This window comes from Amphiura filiformis, chromosome 3 (assembly GCF_039555335.1).
Source record: "Amphiura filiformis chromosome 3, Afil_fr2py, whole genome shotgun sequence".
Taxonomy (NCBI): Eukaryota; Metazoa; Echinodermata; class Ophiuroidea; order Amphilepidida; family Amphiuridae; genus Amphiura; species Amphiura filiformis.
This window is the reverse complement of record NC_092630.1, coordinates 75,736,127-75,758,385: the sequence shown is the minus strand read 5'-3', so window position 1 is coordinate 75,758,385 and position 22,259 is coordinate 75,736,127. Positions and strand designations below refer to the sequence as shown.

The following is a 22,259-nucleotide window of genomic DNA, read 5'->3' as shown; positions in this document are numbered from 1 at the left end:
AAGAAACCCTGTATCGCACTTTGGAAGTTTATTTTGACAGATAAAGTGAAATCAAATCTTGTTGTTACATATGTTTATGAGAAGTGATTGATGAAGATTAACGTTAAATGCTCTCTGGATTCAAGTTTTGAACATGCATGTTTAAATCTTGAAACTGGGAGCAGATAATTTAATGGGCGCTTTTAGACCTATTCACCCTTTGCACAGATTTGTCATCTTGCTACCAAAACGAGGTTCTCCCTGCAAATGCATCATTGTAAAGTGCATTTTTGTTTTTCACGCTTTCTAGCAAAGCGCCAGAAGGCTTTTGCAAAGTGTATGCTAATTAAAGCATGTGTCTGCACATACAACACATTGCGGCAGAACCTCGTTATGAGATGACAGTGCAAAGGGCCAATAGCGCTTGAAATCTGAACATGGGGAGTACTATAAATCAGTAGTACAAAATAAACAATCAAAGTTTAAAAACCCAGAAAATCGTAATTCATAAAATGGCATTTTGAGCAACGGGATTTTTTTTAATCGTTGAGAGACAATGAGGGGTAAGAACCGGAAAGCCGTAACTCAAGAGTTAGCACCCTCTGATGGGTAACGACCATGCTGTCCTATGCAGTAGCCAGTTAGTGCCAGAAAGCTCATGAGATGCGAATTCATGAGATGGTTCTTTCTGGTTCTAACTGAAAAACTGCCTCTTACGTCAGAATGGAAATAGTTCTAAAACTGCAATTTTAGTTTCGATCAGGAGTGTATTTGAGTAACGGTTTTATGGTTCTGAGAATCTATGAATGGTAAGGATTGTCACCAAAATGTAAAGTAAGGCTTTCTGGTTCTCAACCCTCAAAATGACCATACAGGAATGCACAAGTCAGACAAGTAGGACCTAATTTTTTTGAGCCACAGACCATCTATATTGCTCAATAAAGATGAACCGTGAAAGTCCACCAAGCATGAAACCAGAAGAAAATATTATTTTTGGGTTTCGCGGTTGGCAAAACCCAAGGAAAAAAATTCCTCGGGTTTTGCTGTTGTTGGACTTTCGCAGTTCATCTTTATTTAGCAATAGATGGTCTGTGGCTAAAAGAAAAAAAAAGGGTCCTACTCGTCGGATTTGAATGCACTGCAAATATGGGTTCTCTTTTATGGGTCAATTTCGGTATAATGGTTCATTGTTATTCAAAAGTTTTGAAAACTTTTTCACCTAACTGGAGCCCACATTTCAATTCATGATATTTTGGCACCTAGATGTTTTTCTATAACCTATTAATACAGGGGGAGGGACATGAGACCTCTAATATTTTTACATGTACATGCTCATAATACATGATGTGCCTACATGTATGAGACAAATAGAAACATGTATCATTCATTTTAGGTAAGCACCATCAATGGGCAGTTGGCAAACACTCCATTGTACATGTTTACAAACACAAGTTCCAGAAAACAAGTCAGCCTGAAAAATGCATGTTTCTTTTTGTCAACATTTGCATACGTGTACAAGATGTGGAATATAATTAAAGTTAACCAACTTATCAACACTCGTTTTAAAATGTATGTGCAGTAGAAAAAAAATATGAAAAGTGATGTGCCTTGATGAATAGTATATATTGTGTGATCAATAAAAAGATTATTCATTTAACTCTGGTACTTCAACTTTTCAAGTTAAATATGTGTGCCAGCTGCCAGGAGAGAAATGTGGGAAGTCATAAACATTCTCACCCCCTGCAGACTCCTTTATTTCTGCCAGCTTGTTACCTTTGAGACAGAAACTTACTTTCTCAATTTTCCTGGTACATGTACTTTGCAGTGAAATGTATACATATATGTACATGATATCATACATGTATAATGTACATTTTAAAATTATTTACAATGTATGATACATTTTGACTTGAGTCTTGTTACAATCTAAAACTTGAACATGGCATGATTCATGGCTCAGTGGCACACTTAAAATTAGTATACTATAATTCAAAAAGTGACTGATGGACTATTAAATCTTGCAAGTACATGTACAGTAGTTTTATGTTGCATCTAATTCTAAACTTCGCCATGCAGAGCAGATGAAAACAAAGTGCAGAATTCTCTCAAAAACTTCTTCAACTGGAAATTAGATGTTAATTTATACATTCCAATATCGTAAATTATTTAATTTGTTTTTATTTTTTAACTACTGGTAGTATAATTGAAACTACTTTGCATTGGGCATTGCTCCTCATTTTGCTTACATTTTAAAGTTACAGTCATGAATGGATTTTCCATTTTAATATCAGCAAATTCTAAGGCCAAATAAAATAAATAACATGTATATCATCCTCACTGGAGATTTTCAAATATTTGTGTTATTTTTCTTAATTGCTCCTTGTGATGAAAAGACATGTTGAGAAGATCTTATCATTTATAACCTTATTGCAAAAACATTCTTCAAGCTAGGGGTAGGGCTTTGGGAAATAACAAACATATTAGGGGCCTCCACATTTTTATGTGTTGACAAAGCCTTTGCAATTACAATTTTGCATAAATGAATAGTAAATTTAAAACAAATTAACAAATAATAATTTGAGAAAGTCCAGACGATTTTGAGAAAGTCCAGACTACCTTTGAAATAATTATATGACTGTTTACTAAGTGTTGTGTAAAAATGAAACATGTCCTGAATGAGGAATTCATGGCTGAATGAATCCAAATTAATTAAGACAAAACCTGCCCTTTCCAAAAGCCACAATGACACAATTTTGAGAGGGGGTCTTATTTCTTGTGATGTGTTTAGAAAAATGTTGCTCATGAGGAATAAATCACTTTCTACATCCCTGCTTCTGAAATTGTACATTGCACATATTGGGAATTTCGGACATGTTATTTGCCAGTGAAGAGTTATGTGTAATCTCATTACCAAAGAGTTGCATAACCCCTTCGCTGGGGATTTATGACGTTATTTCAGCATTGTGTATGTCTACTCGGATGACAGATATTGCAACCAATATATTTGTACTGCATTCTGAATCACTCTTAAGGAGAAGACAAAAGTTTTGGAAGGGTTCTGTGTCTGCAAAATTCAGAAGTGGAAGCAGAGGTTCTTTCCCATTCCCACCTTTATTGAACCGGTTTGATTCTCAGCAGGACACATAGAACCCTTGTTGAACCTTTTTTTTCCCGAGAGTGAAACATACTGAAATTGGATGTTGTGATCAAGCACCTGATTGAAAAATATTTAAAAAAATATATGTGATAAATTACAAAGCTGTACAGTAGCCATTGATAATTTTATTTTAGGTCTAAATGTACATGTATATCTTTAATTTTATTTTACCAAATGAGCATATATGATCCCCATCTGTTTGTTAGCAGAATTATCTAGTGGAAACTCATTAATGCAAAATCTGTTAACACAAAATTCCTGATAACACTAAAATAAATGCTTTTCAAGTTCCAAGCATACAGACCACAAAATAAGTAAGGTACCAGTTATTTTTTACCCCTGTATATCACAAACACAGATGGGTGCATGTATGTCATTAGTCATTTTCTAGCTTGCATTTAAGACTTTGTTAATATCGATGAAGAAATAAAGACCTGATGATCCAAAATCCCAAGTAAGAAGCAAATTTATTAAAAAGTTGCAGTTTGCTCCATTGCATGCCCTTTTTATATGCTTTCCATTGATTAGAACACAATAAAATGGAATTTTTTTATTTTGTTACTTCCTTGGGTTTTAGATCACTGTTTCTTTAATTCTCCACAAATGATGTCTTGTTACATCAGAGCTTAAGGGTACATGTATTGGCTGCTTGTTTTAATTTGGACATATTTGTTGTTGTTTACTGTTTAGGATATACTTACAGGGGTGAACTGATACCTTAATTATTTTGTGGTCTGGAATCACAGCAGCTGAAAAGAGTATCCCATCATGCATTGCAGTATATCTGCTTTGAAGTGTGGGATACTCCCATCAGCTGCTGTGGTCTGGAATATAAAAACAGGTCTGATGTTGTCTAGATACCCTGACAATTTTGTGTTAATGATGTTCTGCTGTAAAGAAGTCTGAATCCTGAAGAGATGACACTGGGAAGAAATTGAATTACATATCTTTTTTATCTGTTTGAAATTGGCTTGTAGATTTCCATTTATACCTAGTTTTAAATATTGCTTTCAATACCTGGCTAACTTTTAGGTTTTAGTCATCTGTCTTTTGTATCCTATGGTGTCTAAGGGGAATCAATACTAATAATATGTCATGTTTAATATAAATTCATGTACTTGTTTGAAATTCTTTGTAATGGTATAATTTTGTACCAAAGACTTTGTCTAAATTTGTAATAAAATAATTGTGAAAACGTGGAGAAATTACCACATTAAAATATGAAAACTTGTGCTCTTGCATCATGCAAGAACTGTAACCATGATTGTATAATGAACCAGTGCCTTTGATTTCGAATTTGTACCATAGAATGAAGGTGACTTTTGGTCCCAGCTTTTGGTTGACGACAGCACATGTCTATCCACCCACACACTAGATATGTGATGAGCGTTGAAGATGCCAACATTTTCAGGAAAATGTGAATATTGCTCTCTCACTATAAAAAGGTGAAAAACTCGCTCTCCAAAAGAGTGCACAGAGTGAACATCACTCTTGTCTTAATATCCCTTTTATCATACCTTCACAGAGTGGTTTCCACTCTTTAACATTGTATAGGAGTGGTTTTTACTCTTTTATGATTGATTTCACTCTTCTCACTCTTTTGGAAAGTAAGTTTTTCACTCGTTTAATACTTTTCAGCATTCAAATATTTAGTACCGTTATATATTTGGCAGTCTACAATGTAGTGTGGCACCATGTCTCATAATAATTTCTCTTCTTTTTAAAAAACAAAATCACATTTTCCAAAAATGATGTTTTCGGACATCCAACTTGTGCACAATTCCACTCCCTAAATGTGAAATTGAAATCTTTCATGGATTGCCTACACTCCCTTGGCTACAGTGATCACTATTGGTCCCTTTTGTCCTAAGAGAAGAGTGAAATTTTAGTCAATTTCACTCTGCAAAGAGTGTAATTCTCTAGAAAGGGATTTGACTGGAGTGATGGAGGTTCATGGTGAAAAAATTGGATATGAATGAAACCAAGGGCGAGATAGAACCGAAAAGTATGTTGATAAACTCCTTAACAAAGTTTTTTCAAGCATCTATATTGTATATCTCAGATTATTTGTGACATATTCATATCGTGTTGCATATCAATGGATAGCTACATTATTCCCCTTTACAATGACACCACATTTGAAACATTCACCTTTTTCACGGCTGAGTACACGTCTTGTGATTTGTAGTGGGCCTCAAACATGTCAAACAGAATGTGCCAAATTGACCATTATTCTGAACTCAAACAACACTAGCCCTTAACCTCAATAACGTGGAAAATCCATACGCAGCCACAACATGCTGCTCACCAGTCACCAGCCTGGTGACACGCTGCTGTCTGATGGCATTCCATTCTTCAACCAGGATTCGTCGCAAGTCACTCAATGTGGTTGCTTTGGCTACTCGGGCACGCATATATGCATGACCAAGCTGGTCTCACCAGTGTTCAATTGGCTTGAGGTCTGGGCTGACAGGCCATTCAAATCTCTCTACTCCCATATGCTGTATAGGTTGTCGTTGACTACCCTGGCTCTGTGGGGGCAGAGAAGTCTTCTCTGGTGGGGCGAGCATTGTCATCTGGGCCGGGAGGATTGCATTAGGTCCCAGATTGCGACGATATGGGATTGCAGCTTGCTAGCTGCACAGAATAGTGGTCAATTTGGCACATTCTGTTTCAGACCTCCCTACATTCACAAGACATGTACTCAGCCCTGAAAAGGGTGATTGTTTTAAATTTGGTGTCATTGTAAAGGGGAATCATGTAGCTATCTATTGATATGCAACACGATATGAACATGTCAGTGATGTCACAAATAATCAGAGGTATAGATGCTTGACAACTTTCCAAACTTTTGTTGAGGAGTTTATTATATGATACATGGTCCACAAGTCCCCCCTAAATACTTTGTAAATTAAATCGGAAAATATTTGACGAAATGCAAACGCGTAAAAAGGTAGCCCTATTGGTGTTGGACCAAATTATAGCGTCACACGTCATTGCGTTCAGTCATAGTGGTTCATTAGGTAAAAAAGATACCGTTTTAAACTTAAAAGTTGCATCTGAGTCCATAGTCAGCTCTCAAACAATACAGTAGGCCAGGTTTATCCATGTGTTTGTTAAAGAAAACTTGACTGCTATGGATTCAGGTGCAACTTAAAACGGCCTCTTTTCTTAAACAATTAATCATTGTGACTGAACGTTATGAATATGATGTGTGTAGGCCTACATGTGTAAAACAAATAGGGATATACATATCTTTTTACATTTTCACATTTCGTAAAATATTTTGGACTTATTTTAAAAAGTATTAGGGGGGACTTATTATTTGTGGTGCCTATACAAGAGTGCCCGAAATTTATTAGACTACACATTAAAATTGTCCAAATTACATAACTTAAGACATCTTTGCTCTTCCCCCATCTGACTCATTGGCTGGGTTGGGAGAGCGTTGGTCCTGGGTTCGGGTTCAAAATTATTACGTATCTTGTTTGAAGCAGACCCAATGTTGATGTTGCTGATGAAATAATATACTTACATTATATTGATAAGTACAATGAATTGGTAAATTGTCAAAATCGATTAAGGGGGTACTACACCCATGTGGTAAATTTGTGACTATTTTTGCATTTTTCTCAAAAAATAACAACACACTGGTAACAATTGTTATGTATATTATTGGGACAAGGAATCCAATTACTACACTGAAATTTCAGTGACTCAAGACAAGCGGTTAAGTATTAAATTGGAAACAAGTAGGCCTACATAGCGGTTAATTATGTACTCTAAAGCTGGTTTCATACTACCCTATGCTGGGGGCATCAGGCGGTACCTTATTTCTTATCATAAATAACAACCCGCTTGAATTGGGTCACTGAAATTCCAGTGTAGTAATTGTATTCCTTGCCCTTATAATATATAGCTTTTGTTACCACTGTGTTATTAGTTTTTGAGAAAAATGCAAAAATAAACACACATTTATCGTGGGGTGTAGTACCCCCTTAAACAGTTGTGAATTGTGATTTAGATGCAAATAATTCGAAACCGTAACAAGTCGGTGGAAAAAAAAGAGGTCAGCACTTTATTGCACCAATGCGCCCCTTCATTTTTTTCGATATTACATGTCGTCAACCCTCTACGATAATTTACATTTTTTTAGAACAAAGTAAAAAATATGGTTCAAGCATGCATTTAAACATACCCCCGGTATCTATTATCTTTGCATATAAGAACAAATGATAATGAGACAAATTAAGGGAATAATCAGAAATAATTACACCCATCATCTCGGATATCGTATGCAGAGTGACGATCTATAATAGTCTCTAAATAATAAGTAAAACAAAAGATGACATGACATTGACATCTATGTAACCCCGTGAAGCGAAAAATTGAAGTAAAAAATGAGCACCACCATTCTACCAAAGCATACAAAAATACATTATGTGTAAAAGCGCCCCCCCCCCACGAACATCGTGAGAAACCAACGTTACCTTGACAATAATTTTATATAAAATTATAACACTTCCTTGAATTCATTACCTCTTCGTATATAACGGCGGATATCTATAAGACGTAGATAAAAGGCCGTGTTCCGGTTATAATATTACCATTAACATATTTCACTGTATTGTTTAGTTTTTTAACACATTTTGAACACATCGACGAATTTTTAAAATCGGAAATTAGTTAATAATATTTTTAAGGAAATGTTGCAACTTTCTTAGACTTTTGCTCTTAGGCCTTTACAAACCCCAAATAAAAATCCAAAATCATCAATATGCGAACTTCCAATTTTGCACTTAAACACACCTAAGCGTTATAAACACTGCACTGATTATTTGTTAAACACTTTGGTACTTAGGAAAGCGTTCACATTGCTAGTGTTCAATTTCAGTGTAGGTGTTTAAGTATACATTTCAAAGTACAATTACTTGAAAAGAGAATGACGGTGTTTGGTTTTATTTTAGATTTTTAATAAGCAGGAGTAAAGGTTTGAAAAAAAAATGCATGTGGATTTGTGATTGAAATGCATTAACGTGTTTAAAATGTTACAAACGCCAAAGTATACTTTTATTTACAGATCAGTGCATGACACATAAAGCATGTTGTACGGTACTATATATTTAAATAATACATAAACACATCAAAAAAGTAACCCCTTACTGAATAACATTATTCCATTAATTCCAAACGGTTTATCGTATGCCAAATTGGGAATATGCATATGCATTCTAAGCAGCATTTTATTTCTAGGGATTATTACACCTCGTTTGTTGCAATGGTCACCATATTGATGTCGCGCGCAGCATACATTTAAATGAACGTTAACCAATATTTAAAAGTTGCAGGAAAACATTTATATCAATAACGATCGTTATTATTCAGAAATTAAAACGTGAAGATTTCAATATTTTTGAAATGGTTTACAAATCAATCCTTTCAGTTGTAAAGTTATATTCTGAATTTCCATATTTGGCAGGTGTTACCAACAGATGTAACCCTTGTTCTTCCAATTTTCGTGATATTGTTGGTCAAAGAAAATATTGGACTTGTCCTGTTTTAATATGGGATTAAGTAAACAAATGTTTTTTCTTACGAAACTATCAGCTGGTGAACAAAGAAGTTGTTAAACGATTGTATGACAACTGTAACTTTTGTTCATTTTGAACAATTCCTACAAAAATGAAGCCACTAGCATGACTAGTGTGTACCGTGAAACGTCACCAAAACGTGAGTTAAACACCTTCGTTTTTCGTAGGAATTGTTCAAAAATGAACAAAAGTTAAAGTTAAAATCAACATCCCTAATGAACTTGTTCAAAGATTGTATGACAATATGGATTGATTGATTGGGCAGGGTATTCAGGCGTTTCATAAGGATGAAGAGTGTCGTCACAAGCTGTCACTTTGCTTTCACGTTTACGTTTTCAGCTACAGGTTTTCAGCTACAGCTGCTGCGGCAAGGCGTCATCTCCTAAGCTCTCCTAGGCCTATTATGAATGTTGCCTTTATTTTTGATTTTTAGCGAATAATGACGAAGTGACAGTAATGACAATTTGTATTGATTATCACAGGTTTCGACCTCATCCGAATTCACGAAGCAAAAACAATAATCCAATGAGAGCCGAACAGATTTCCTTCTATGCAATACAAGGCAATAGGATTTTGCTGCAACTTTCAAATTGGGTTACTTTCATTTAAATGTAACGCTGCGATATCGATATAAACATTGCAACAAATGAGGTGTCAGAATGTGCAGAAACAAATTTTGCTTCCAATGCTTATTGCAAATTTGGCATACAATAACCCGTTTTGAATTATTGCCGAATTATAAATAAATAAAAATAAACAAATAAATAAATAGCTCGCTATCGTGCTAGCGATTGAATTACCAATCCTTCAAATAAATCTATAAATCTAGACGCAAAGGCAGGATGAAGGCCTATATCTGTCAGTCAAAACATTTTAATAGGTGTAACTTGCCCCGGGGGGGGGGGCACTCACATTTCCCAGCTATACGGGTATGTGCCGCGGCGACGACCCCCTTTTTCAGAGCCGCTGGCCGTTCCTTAGACCCTCTGAATTCATTGTTTGCCCGCTCTGAAGCCCCAAAATTTTTCTAGCCGTTCCATAGACCCTCAGATCATCGATTTCCGCTCTCATCGGCATCTTGAGAGGCGTGTTTTCTGTCCTACTATTTCAAGCCCAAAAGCAGACCCAAAAGCTACTTTTGCGAGCCCAAAAACTTCAAAGGGAATTTTCCATTAATTTCTTCCCCATTGAAACACATTGTAAAGTGAACTTTGGGTGGGATTTTGGGCTCCTTTTATAGTGGCAACACTGGTTTACTGTTTGTAAACATTGCAGCACTAGCTGCGCCGGCCGCGATGCCTCCAGCTGGTGAACATTTAGCTAGAAATAAATGATTTTGAGATCTCTTTTGGGAATAAAATTGCCAAATATGAGGAAAAGTACCTTAAATAATTATGTACACATCCTTGCAGCTCTCCATGAACAATGAATTAAAAGGTAATTTACGATCTAATGGTCTAGTGAAATCGGGAGTGGAATGGGTGTCAAATTCTGCACACTTCACTCAATCATCTCATGTTACGCATGGCAGTTCAATGTTGTCCAATTAATGTTTTTCTTTTCGGCACTGAAAAAAAAATTTCTTGTGGGTTTGTTTTTATGGTGGGCTGCTGCTATAATTGTCAGTAGATTGTAGGTCTACAGGGTCTAGTAATTTTTGATTTGAATGCTGTTTTGCTTTGTTGAGGTTTCCATCGTAATAGGCCAAACCAGACCTATTTTAAATGCACAATTCAAAGTGAAATTGATTCCTTCAAAAATCTGTGGCAAAAACGCAACAAAATTGGGCTATCTTTTAGAATACCCTACCATTTTTTACATTCACACGGTGTATGTGTATGGGTCGTTCATAAAAGACCCCCATTGAAAATCTACAGTGGTAGGGTATTCTAAAAGAAATCCCAAAATTGAACCCTGGTTTGGCCTGCGGGTCTAGTTTCCCGGTCTAGTTTCCGAGATTTTTCCCGGGGATTTTTCGGATTTTGGCGGTCGATCAGTTCCCAAGACCCCCCTTTTGGTAGGTCAATCAGTTCCCAAGACCCCCCTTTTTGACCGGCCGATCAGTTCCCTAGACCCTCCTTTTTGGCTGTCCGATCAGTTCCTTAGACCTCAAGTTCAAAACTGGCGGTGGCACACCCCTACCAAAAAAAAATTTGAGTGCCCCCGGGTAACTTGCATCATTAAATCGTCGTTGATAGTGGCTAATGATCCAATAATTAATTACCGTGTTAATAGTTAAGACAAAGCCATGTGCCATTCCCATTGATAAATAGTTATTTGTATCTCTCCGGCCCATACACCAAATACCACAGGACACACGACGCGGACCGGATGAGCCGATATTTGGACAGGATACAGCTTCATCAATTGGCAGTAGTTGATTTCCCCTTCCTTCGCTGGTATAGGAGATAAATCAGTTAATACTCTTTGTCCAGATCAGTTTGTGATCTTGTTTCGTTGGGAGAGGACACTAATGGTAATATTCTGAGAGCCAGAGCAACAATTGATCAATGTAGAGAACAAGAATTGATTCAGCGCGATCGGATCATTGCAGGTGGATACTTCATGATAGATCATCTGTGAATGTCACATGTTGACGGTAGGTGTTCAATGACATTAGCCTGTTTAATAAGTTTTATAATGATCAAACTTCATTTTGTTTGCTGTTTGTAGATGCATATTGTATTGATGTTACCATTCACGTGTATATTTATATTTAGCATTATGGGTATTTCATGTGATTGATGATTCTGAAATTAGCATTCATAGGCTTAATCAGTAAAATATAAATTTGTGACAGGAATATAGTGAGGAACCAGCTCGATAGATGATAGATGTTATGTTGGACTATAAATATTACAGTAACAGAAACGTAGTTCGACGCCCTCTCTGATTGCTTTCATCGAATACAAAATTCATTCATAGCTTCATGCACCGTACTTTAGAGTGCTTTCATTTTATTTGCTGGATAAAAATACTAAACGTACAACAAAAGCACATAATTATTATTGCACAATAGAAATTAAAATTTTAAAATTGTCATGGAAAAGAATTGACCGCAACTATTATTTTAAAGGGCAAGACCCCAGTCCATGATGAGGAATCCAAACAAACTCGCTCGGTGTGCAAAAACATGCTTACATATGTTTCATTTCAAGATGGGAAGCAATAATGTGAAAAGCAACACAACCATGTTATTTCGAAAACTAGAGGCTGAGTTCGACGATTTATCAAATATTGCTCTTCCCACAAAACAAATAATGGATCGAAATAGGAAAATAATTATTGGATATTTGACTTATCATGCTTATTGACTTCAGTCTGGTCCCAACAATGCAGAACAATGTTGTATCCAATGAACAATGCAGAACAATGTAGTATATATATACACGTAGTTTCAAGTTCAGCTTTATCTGCCATGTAACCATGCATTTATTTATTCGAACATACACTGTATATTAGGATCATATTTAGTAATAGTATTAACCACGTGAAAAAAATCTTGAATTCGAGCAAATTAGAGCTGTTTTATGAATTAAGATTTGACCGGAATTTAAGGCTAGGACAAATCGGTGATAGATTATCTAGGATTATAGCCAAGCGTGTGACGGAAAATACTGGTTCAGTCTCTTTGTATTGTTATTCTGAACCAAAACATCAAAAATATATGCATCATTATAATTATTTCATTTTTCATTTCTTTACCCAGGGTATTCCCGGTTTAGCCTATAATAGAGTAGAGCAAAGAACAAGGGACGCACGGTTTTCATAATCGATTTATAATAATATCTTTGAATCTTATTGTTTTAACAATCAATGAATAAGCTAATTTAAAATATGAAAGAAAATTTAATTTTGCCAATATTTTGTGAATTGTCTGTCCGATATCTGATTTGCATGAACTAATTGGCTAAAATGTTAAGTTTAGTTAGGATGGCTAGCTAATTGCATATGCATATATTATCTGGAACTTACTTAAGGGATGGGGTATGAACGTTTGGACAGTATTTATTGTGGGACATTAGAGCCCATCTGAATATGAAAAATGTCCTTCTGATATCAAATAATTTTGATTTTTTGAAATTCGCAATGTAATACACATTTTATGGCAAATGATTAAAAATTGATATTTTTGATATACAGTACTCGGAGTAAATTTTATAAATCTGATGATTTATACTTAAAGTGTATGTAGGTGGGATGAAAAGCCGACGATCAATTGAAAATTTTGACCTATCCTATTGAAGATATGAATTTTTTTCCCCAAAACACCAAAAAAATTAGGTCTTTTTGGGAAAAAAATCCATATTTTCAATATGAAAGGTCAACATTTTCAAATTACCGTCTGCTTTTCCTCCTCGCTACATACACTTTAAGAATATATCATTAGATTTTTACTTCGAGGACTGTTATATATCAAAAATGTGAAAAATATCAAATTTTAATAATTTGTCATAAAATTTGTATTATATCGTGAAATTCAAAAAATGAAAATTATTTGATATCAGAAAGACATTCTTCGTATTCAGAATGCAATTCGATAGGTCTATGAGCTTTTTCAGTCATTTTAGCTCATTAACTCTATACATTGATTTTTGGTAAAAACAATATGAGATGCACAGTAATTGATCTAGTATTATGGAAACCGCGTGTCCTATCTGTTTCAAACAAAAGTCTAAATATTAAACAAAGAGTGTAAGCATCGTGCCCAGGAAATTTGGGATCGAAGTATTTTTGCTGAACCATGAAATGGTATCAGCCTATATGAGTGAATGTTACTAGCTTACTTACTTACTAGCTTACTTACTTACTAGCTTACTAACTGACTAACCATTTGGTCTGAAATGGACATATCTCTAAATGCCACGAAGGTATGACCCCATGAGTGGTGTCATATGAAAGAGGAAAACATAAAGAATATAATAAAAATATTTCCAAACGTCAGAGGTCATCCTGGGGTCACAGGGGTCAAAAAGGTCATTTTAACCGAAAATGCTCCGATTGAGCTCAAATTTAAATGCAATGATCCTTATGACATTCTAAGCATGTTTAAAACATTTAAACATTTATTTCATTTCATTAAGGGGTCATAAAGGGGTCAAAGGTCAAGGTTTTCAAAATGCTCCAATTGAGCTGAAATTTAAATGCAATGATCCTTATGACATTGTAAACATTAAAAAATATTTTAAAATTCATTTAAGGTCATTAAGGGGTCAAAGGTCAAGTTTTTCAAAATGCTCCAATCGAGCTGAAATTTATATGCAATGATTCTTATGACATTCGAAACATTTTAAAAACATTTTAAGATTCATTTAAGGTCATTAAGGGGTCATAAAGGGGTCAAAGGTCAAGTTTTCCAAAATGCTCCGATTGAGCTGAAATTTAAACGCAATGATCCTTATGACATTCTAAACATGTTTAAAATATTTTAAAATTCATTTAAGGTCATTAAGGGGCAATAAAGGGGTCAAATGTCAAGTTTTCAAAATGCTTCAATTGAGCTGAAATTTAAATGCAATGATGACAGTGGTATAGGCCTACCACAATATACTGCCGAAGCCACATGGTTCAGCTATGGTGCGGTTATCGCTCTTGTTAAATTAAAGAAAACAAACCCGTTATGACCATTTGATACTTTGATAAGATGTTTCATTATAATTATCAAATGTAATTATTAAAGTAACAGACTTGTGCCCTGGTTATCAGGGACAGTCTGTGCAGCTCAGTGGTTAGAGCGCTCGCCCTGCAAGTTAGAGGTCTGGGGTTCAAGTCCCCGCACAGGCAGGTATATCCGGAGTCTTTCTCTGGTTTGTCTGCCTATGCATGTTGTGATTCCATTTGTAATTTCATGTTTAATTGTGCTAGTGATGCATGATTCTTCTTTCCCAATAGATATATTATTATCACTTTATTACTTATTTTAATGAATAAGTTTAAGTATAAAGTAGATGAAAATGAACTGATTATTAGTATACTTATGTTTAATCATCCTTATTTTCCATTCATGTGTGCATGATATTCCATTATGATACTTTTCGATTATAGTGTTTCTAAGATCCTAATATAATAAAGTGAACTAATAATGATTTAATCAGTGTATACCTATCTGAAGAGAGCAGCCGTTTCCGGTGGTTACATTAATGAGACAATCATTGCGAATAAGTGCATTTTGAATCAAAAGTGCAATGAATTAAAGAAAAGCTAGCAGCGTATTATATCTTTAAAGCACAACCACCACGACATTCACCCAAACCATGAATGTAGTAGCTACCTTCATGCCCAAACCACAAGCGCAGGCACACCTCGAGGACCTGAAAATGAATGTTTGAAATACCGGGTTTGAAATCCTAAAGTCCTCTGTTTGTCAGTGTGTTGTCATGCATGCAAAGTCCTCCTAACGGTAACAAAATCGGTATACTGATAGAGGACTCGTGACGCACGCTCTTGGCTGATTCCGTCAACCATGAATGTCCTCGGTTTACTCAGAACGGTGGTCAACCGATATCTATTGCAGGTTTGTCCCCATTTAGGAGGTAACAAATCAGAGCAAAAGGTGCACGTTTGCAGGTCTTTACATTACAAACACATCACACACACCCATTCTCCTCACCACATACAATGACATAGGCCTATATACTGCACACACACCCTCAAACGCACCCCACATTCCAGTCTCATCACCACATATGTACACATACCCTCAACAACTTCCCTACATACTCTCGCAAAATTTTCACCTTTTAAATAGGATGCTCTAAATAGGCATGGGAAACAGTACAGAATGATCATGTTCATCAGTTTGAATCTTCAGATGTAATGCTATATGCAACACACACTCATAGAAATGACTTGTTCGCTTTGTTGGCGCAATTCAAAAGGAGTAAGTTTGGACAACTCAAAAATAGTGTAAAAGTTGCCAAAACAAAATTCATTTTAGTTATCCGAACTTAAAAAATGCTGAAAAAGCTAAAAAAGTTCCGTCAACTAATCAACTTTGTTGGCATTACTTAAAAAGTTGATGTAAGTCGTTGCGTCAACTTTTTAAGTAATGCCAACTTCTGAATTTAAGTTCAGGGAACTTAGAAAAATAAACAAGGTTCAAAGAACCAATTATTTGAGTTATTGTAACTCAACATGTAAGTTGATGTGACTCGTTCATATTATGTTACTGGTACGTATTGTTTTGAGTTATTCCAATTTGGTGCTCTCTAAATGTAAAAGAGTGAAAAACTCACTCCCAAAAAGAGTGATTCACTTATAAGACCACTCAAAAAGGAGTGAAATGTGTTTTTTTAAACTTTAGAACCACTCAAAAAGAGTGAAAACCACTCTTTAAGAGTGAATTTTAACTCTTTCAAGGAGTTAAATGAAGGACAACTCTAAAAATGTGTTGTCCTTCATTTAACTCCTTGAACGAGTTGAAATTCACTCTTTTAGAGTGGTTTTCACTCTTTTTTGAGTGGTTGTGAAGTTTAAAAAACATATATTTTTTTACATATATGGTTTTATAAGTGAATCACTCTTTTGGGGAGTGAGTTTTTCACTCTTTTACATTTAGAGAGTACTTTGTTACTTAATTCACGTAATTGGATCATTTTCTGCACAATTAGCAGTATTCAAATATTTATTTTTGTAATAAGTGCAAAATTTTGTATACTATAGCACACCTCTAGAAAATTATGCTAACCTAGTTTGATTTTCTGAGTTGTAACAACTCAATAAAGTAAGTGCAAATGAGTGCGACCAACATAATGATAATTGAGTCAGCGTTACTCAAAATTGTACGCGTTGGCATTACTCGGAAAGTTGACGCAACGACTTACATCAACTTACTGAGTAATGCCAACGAACAATTTCTATGAGTGCAGTCACACCCACCCCAGTCGTCACAAATGTTGGTGTAAAAATACAAAAATACAAATTCTATGTCGGTCATTGCAAATAACGCTTTGATTTTTCTTGACATTTCCATTTTCCAATATGAAATTGTCTTAGATATACTTATGGATAATTGTTCATGTCATTTTTTTGTAATTTTGAGAATAAAGTAAAAAATGTGGTTCAAGCATGCATCGGTTACGTAATCACCCTAATTATTTTGGATTATTCCCTTTAATTTGTATCATAATCATTTGTTCTTGTGCATAGATTGGTGAATAAATATGTTTAAATGAATTGTTTGAACCATATTTTGTACTTTGTTCTAAAAATTTCTCAGGTTAATAATATCGTATATGCCAAAAAAATGACTTAAGCAATTGGCGTGAGTAGAAGCGGGAGTAGAAGGCTGACGACATTTTGTACCTTCATTACAGAAAAAAATACCACTAACGATATTATGCATCATGACAAATGTTCAATTTGCATACTGTTGAAAACATGTGTTTAAGTTAGCGACAGAGAGCTGTGAAATCCATTTATCTTTCCATACATGTGTATTACAACAGCATACAATGGTCCTAATTGCCCCCAGCTAGGCGTTACGAATCATTTGAGACATGCAGGGAGATACTTGGTGAGGGGTAAATATCAAAGTCAGATGGGTTTCACCTCCAAACATTTTTGTGGCTTTTACATACAAACCTGAGACAATGAAAGGCATAGAAATTTAACACTGACGATATTGGGCTGTAACTACAAGATGCGAAGTTCTTTGTTAACCGAACATATATTCTTCGTGTGGGATTTTCAATTACATATGTATTTTTATTTTTAGTTAAATTACATGACATGACCGCATTGCCATGGACTAGCTAAATCGCCAGTGGCACAAAGAACATTGAATAATGCATGAAATATCGCATCGTATCAAAATTGATTTTAGAAACAAAGAGCAATTGCAAACATTGATATATCACCTAAACTCATTTGGTTACGTCATCATGACCACGGCAAATGAAGATGCATCATTAACATAAAGTGTATGTCTATTATACCCTGTGGCTAATTAACGATGTTTATGTTCAAATTCAGCTTGTCATGTTGTTTGCGTATACATAACATTATTATTTTGATTCGTAAATGTGAATTATATACCCCACGTTGCAAATCCCAATATTAACCAAAATAAAGGTAAACCCTATTTAATTAATTTTCGATGTGTCCGATCTTTAAACATTGTAAAACTTATATTGAATTTTACAGCGCTTGATATCACGAATATCTAAGCGATATATAGACAAAATGTTAATTTTAACATATATTTTAGCAACTATTATTGAAATGGGGCTATTAATTATTTAGTTGCTGAAAATATTTTGCTCTCGATTCATGCATGTAAGAGTCTTACAGAAATCGATCTCAATTTAACTTAAATTCATAAGAAAATTTAGATATTTGTTTGACATCTATACAACGCATGCGCTGTGTGCTGTCTGACTGTATTTTATCCTGTGTTTTTTCTTGCTCCATACACGTACACAATCGAGTTACTAGCTGGTATATGGACCATAAGCTGCCGCAGCATATATGCAGCTCGCTGCGTTGCTGACCAAGATTTTAAATGTCCTCTACAATGATAATGGAGTCAGCTGCGCCATATTTTTACCATGGATAATAGGAATAAAATATCATGGATTTCATTTATTTCAATCTTGGAGATAAAAATATTGCTCTTGAAATGATGCTCTTAATTTGAAACCAGAGTTGTATTTTTCAAGCGAATGAAAAGGGTACAATTTTGCAGCTACATCTCGATTGTGGATATATATGTGCAATCATCGGATGTAAGTATAATGTATGATGCGCAGTAGTACGTGTATGTACATGACTCAGATTTGTCTCGGTAACATTTATTTTATGAAATAAATGTGCATTTTAAATATCTTGCTTTTTTCAGGTCAAAATATAACGTGTATGATGTGAAAATAATATCCATGTTTATATATTTCTTGTGTGTTGATTTTGGCCGTCTCTTAACAAAGAAATTACAGTGCTCTTTGTTACTGTTCGCGGGGTACATATATAAACGTTCTGGTAGATTAGACACAACGCAGCTTCGCGTGCTTAAGGCTACCCCGTATGGGGCAATTCATAACATTAAGACAATAGTCCAATGTAATGAAATCACTGGCATAAAAGTATATGCATTTTCTATTTGCCTGGACTCGCTCCATGTTGGACGATGTATGTTTAACTTAAAACAAGGATTTGTATTTAATTTATACCTATATATTGAGATAATTTGAAAAATTCTGCACATGACGTAAAACATACATGTATATAAATTTATGCCATCCTGAACTTTAAACCTCTATCGGATATACTTAGGTTTCGCTTCCATGTTTTAACATGAGCGTATAATAATAATATATTTCCTTTGATTTATTGCAGACATAGCAAGCTGAAGTATTTCCTGGTTCGTTGGGGATATAACATAATGGCATCCATCTAATAAGGTGCTCATCTCAAATAAACAGCTGCTCTAGCTATCTACCGTAGATGTAATTCGTGCATGCACACACTTGGACTGACGACGCCAGCTGGGAGTCTTTGTGTACATACATAACTTCAAGGGCAAAGCACGTTATATGAAAAAAGCGTCAATTTAACAAATTGTGGCAATCTGTGGATTTTATTCGAGGAAATAAACTAGGAATATCATATACCAAGAAAATTAAATGTATTGACTTTGGATCAACGTTGCAAGAGTGGAAGTGTTAACATCGTGGATAGTAGAAGAGACTATCATATGTCGATCAGCTGGTGTTGGCAATGTCGATTAGTCCAGATGCTTCTGCAGGTCACGATCAATCAGCCCTGCTTAACATCTCTGCTACAAGTTCTTCAACCCTTACCACAAGTGCTGCTGTTGCTGCAGCGAAGGCACATCATATACATAAAGAGTTAACTCCACAATGGCTTACCAATGCACATCAAAACTTGGTGGAACATGGTTCTACAGGTCCCACCATCACAGACGAAGATGCACGAGTTCTATGGAGCGGATCTATCATCGTTATAATTATCTTGAGCGCTTTTGGAAACGGTATCTTATCATTCGTCGTTTTCAGCGACAGTCGACTAAGACGGCCATCTTATTTTTTCATGTTCAATTGTGCCCTTTCAGATTTCGTCAAATCACTGCTTTGTTTTCCTTTTGTGGTATCAGCAGTGGTGAACAATCAATGGATACATACCGATTCACTATGTGAAATATTAGCGTTTTTCAATGTGTACCTTACATTTGGTGTGTTATATACGTTGTTTCTTATAAGCATTGAAAGATACGTGGTGCTACGATTTCACCGTTTTCATAGACAAAAACTAAAAGGTCCTGCTTGTTTATTATGTGTGCTAGCCATGTGGGCTCTTGCAGTGTCCATGGCTTTTCCGCCCGTGTTTAATTTAGGTACATATGCCTATTCGAAGCTGGAACATCAATGCACATTTCACCATGAACCATATGAAAGAAATGATACACTATGCTTCCTTTTGTTTTTCATCGCAGTAATCGCATTTACACATTTCTCCTATCTACGTGTGTTTTTGTTTATGCGTGCCCACCGTAAAATGCGTCCCATGCAATTTGTTCCTGCAGTTTCAAACAATTGGACCTTTTACGGTCCAGGATCAACTGGTCAAGCGGCGGCTAACTGGTTCATGGGTTTTCGACAAGGCCCTACGCCCCCGCCCCTGATAGGATTAGCACCGCCAAACCGCGGGAGAGGTTCGTCACTTTCGCGGTCGGACTTCATGAGAGAAGAATCATTTGCCAAATTGTCTTTCTGCATCACCGTCGCTTTCACCTTTCTCTGGTTTCCTTACATTATTTATTGTTTCTGGCTTGTTTTCAGTCCAGCAGATAAACCGCTTCCGCCAGCCTTTGTTTCCATGGCAACATGGTTAACCTATTTTCAAGCTTGTGTGAATCCACTTATTTGTTTCATAATGAGTAAAGAAGTACGTCACATTACCCTACAGACTATCTTTGGCCAGGCTAGTTTACAGCAAGAACATAATGTGCAATTGTGACGACAACAAAGCAGCTCAGTCGTTTGCTGGGACTTCATATCAAATTAGTCTTTTTAATTTAAATAATTATATTAATTAATTAATATATTAATATATTGTTGTAATGTATACGCCTTTACGAATAAGGTCAGTTTATAACAGATATCCTGATTATAATTAAGTTAATATCAAGCTAGTATCATCCCTGACACAGACTGTGATATGAACAATAACTCAATTAGCTATTTTAATATGTACCCGTTGGCAAGAAGCTCTTGTCCTGCAATTTATCAAATGTTGGATAATTATTCACAATTATTTATAATTATCTCAGAATCATATAGTGTACAGAGTATGATATATTTATTGTTTATTACAAATGCACACTAACATGCATACAACGCTACTACATAGTCATGAAACCCTTTCAACATATATTTATTAACTAGAATAGGGGCCTACAGTTTTGGTATCAACAATATGATACGAGTATAAAATTATATTTTGTCAACATATCGTGAGCATCAGTCGAACCATTTCCAAACAAAAATTTGTCGATTTTATAATTTTCCCTATCCCCCCTCCCTTGCACCTAAATACAGAATTATTTAGTTGAGTTTACCCCAAAGAAAAAACGTTATGTTATACCTTAAGGCGACGCTGACCAGTAACTTGATTTTGATAGATTTCGGGATTTCCTTCAAAACTCACATTACCAGTGTGAAAAGCAACACTTGGTTCTTATTGTAGTAGCTAGGCTCAAATGATTTAACGCATTTTCAGCTCAAAAAGTCTCCCGGCTTTTAAGATATCTCAAATATGAAAAATAAGCAAAAACAATTTCGGACTTTTTTTATCTGAATGGAAGAACTATAAGACCTAAAGAATTGCGAATGCGATATTTAAATTTCTTGATATATTCCCTATAAGATGCATATATTTTTATACGAATTATTACTTTTCTTATAGAATATATCAAGAAGTTTTCAAAACGGTTGTTAAAGTGACAAATTGTTAGTCTCCGATACAATGTAGTTAAAGAGCCACCTTCAATCAAATCTCCCCCCATATTCTCCATATCATCAATGCAGGTTTATATTTGTCGGTGATTTCATGTGTGCTATGACATAATGCTTCATTTTTGTAAAAGTATTGATATAGCATTATTAGGGGTGTATCATTATGTGTACCCCGGAGTGGTGAATTATAAGGGTGGGGGAAGCATTTTGGCAGATTGAAAGGGGGTCAAGCGATTTTGGCAGGTCGAATGGGGGGGTCGATTTTTGACACAGATGTTTTGGGCACCATTTTGGCAAACCATTTTGAGAACTCACCACCCCGGGGTACACATGATTATTGCACAGCCCCTTATAAATGCTTATGTGTATGCCATTCAAATACACATCCCCAACCCCTAAGTTTTGATATACATATCAAAGTAAAATGGTATTTTATAAGGATATTTCATGCATTGATGGGATTATACTTAATTCAGTTTTCTCATCGTGCATGCATCATACAATCTTAATTTACAGTGTACCGGTACGTTTCCGAATGTTCAAAAATTATGAGATTTCTGA

The 22,259-nt window shown here is 35.3% G+C and overlaps 1 protein-coding gene across 2 annotated transcripts; it reads left to right on the top strand.

Moving 5' to 3' along the window:
• Positions 1–11,173: 11,173 nt before the first annotated feature.
• Positions 11,174–21,884, top strand: LOC140149127 (probable G protein-coupled receptor 85). Of its 2 annotated transcripts, none has more exons than XM_072171310.1 (2): positions 11,174–11,326; positions 19,060–21,884. In XM_072171310.1, the coding sequence occupies exon 2, from the start codon at positions 19,441–19,443 to the stop codon at positions 20,698–20,700; it is 1,260 nt and encodes a 419-aa protein (XP_072027411.1). In that variant the 5' UTR covers positions 11,174–11,326; positions 19,060–19,440; the 3' UTR covers positions 20,701–21,884. The 2 variants fall into 2 exon arrangements, with proteins under 2 accessions (XP_072027411.1, XP_072027410.1); XM_072171309.1 differs by lacking the exon at positions 11,174–11,326 and adding an exon at positions 18,138–18,452.
• Positions 21,885–22,259: the final 375 nt, after the last annotated feature.

What these genes read in the sequence shown, in the direction of transcription:
- LOC140149127 (XM_072171310.1), top strand. Translation starts at nt 19,441, where the DNA reads ATGTCGATTAGTCCAGATGCTTCTGCAGGTCACGATCAATCAGCCCTG.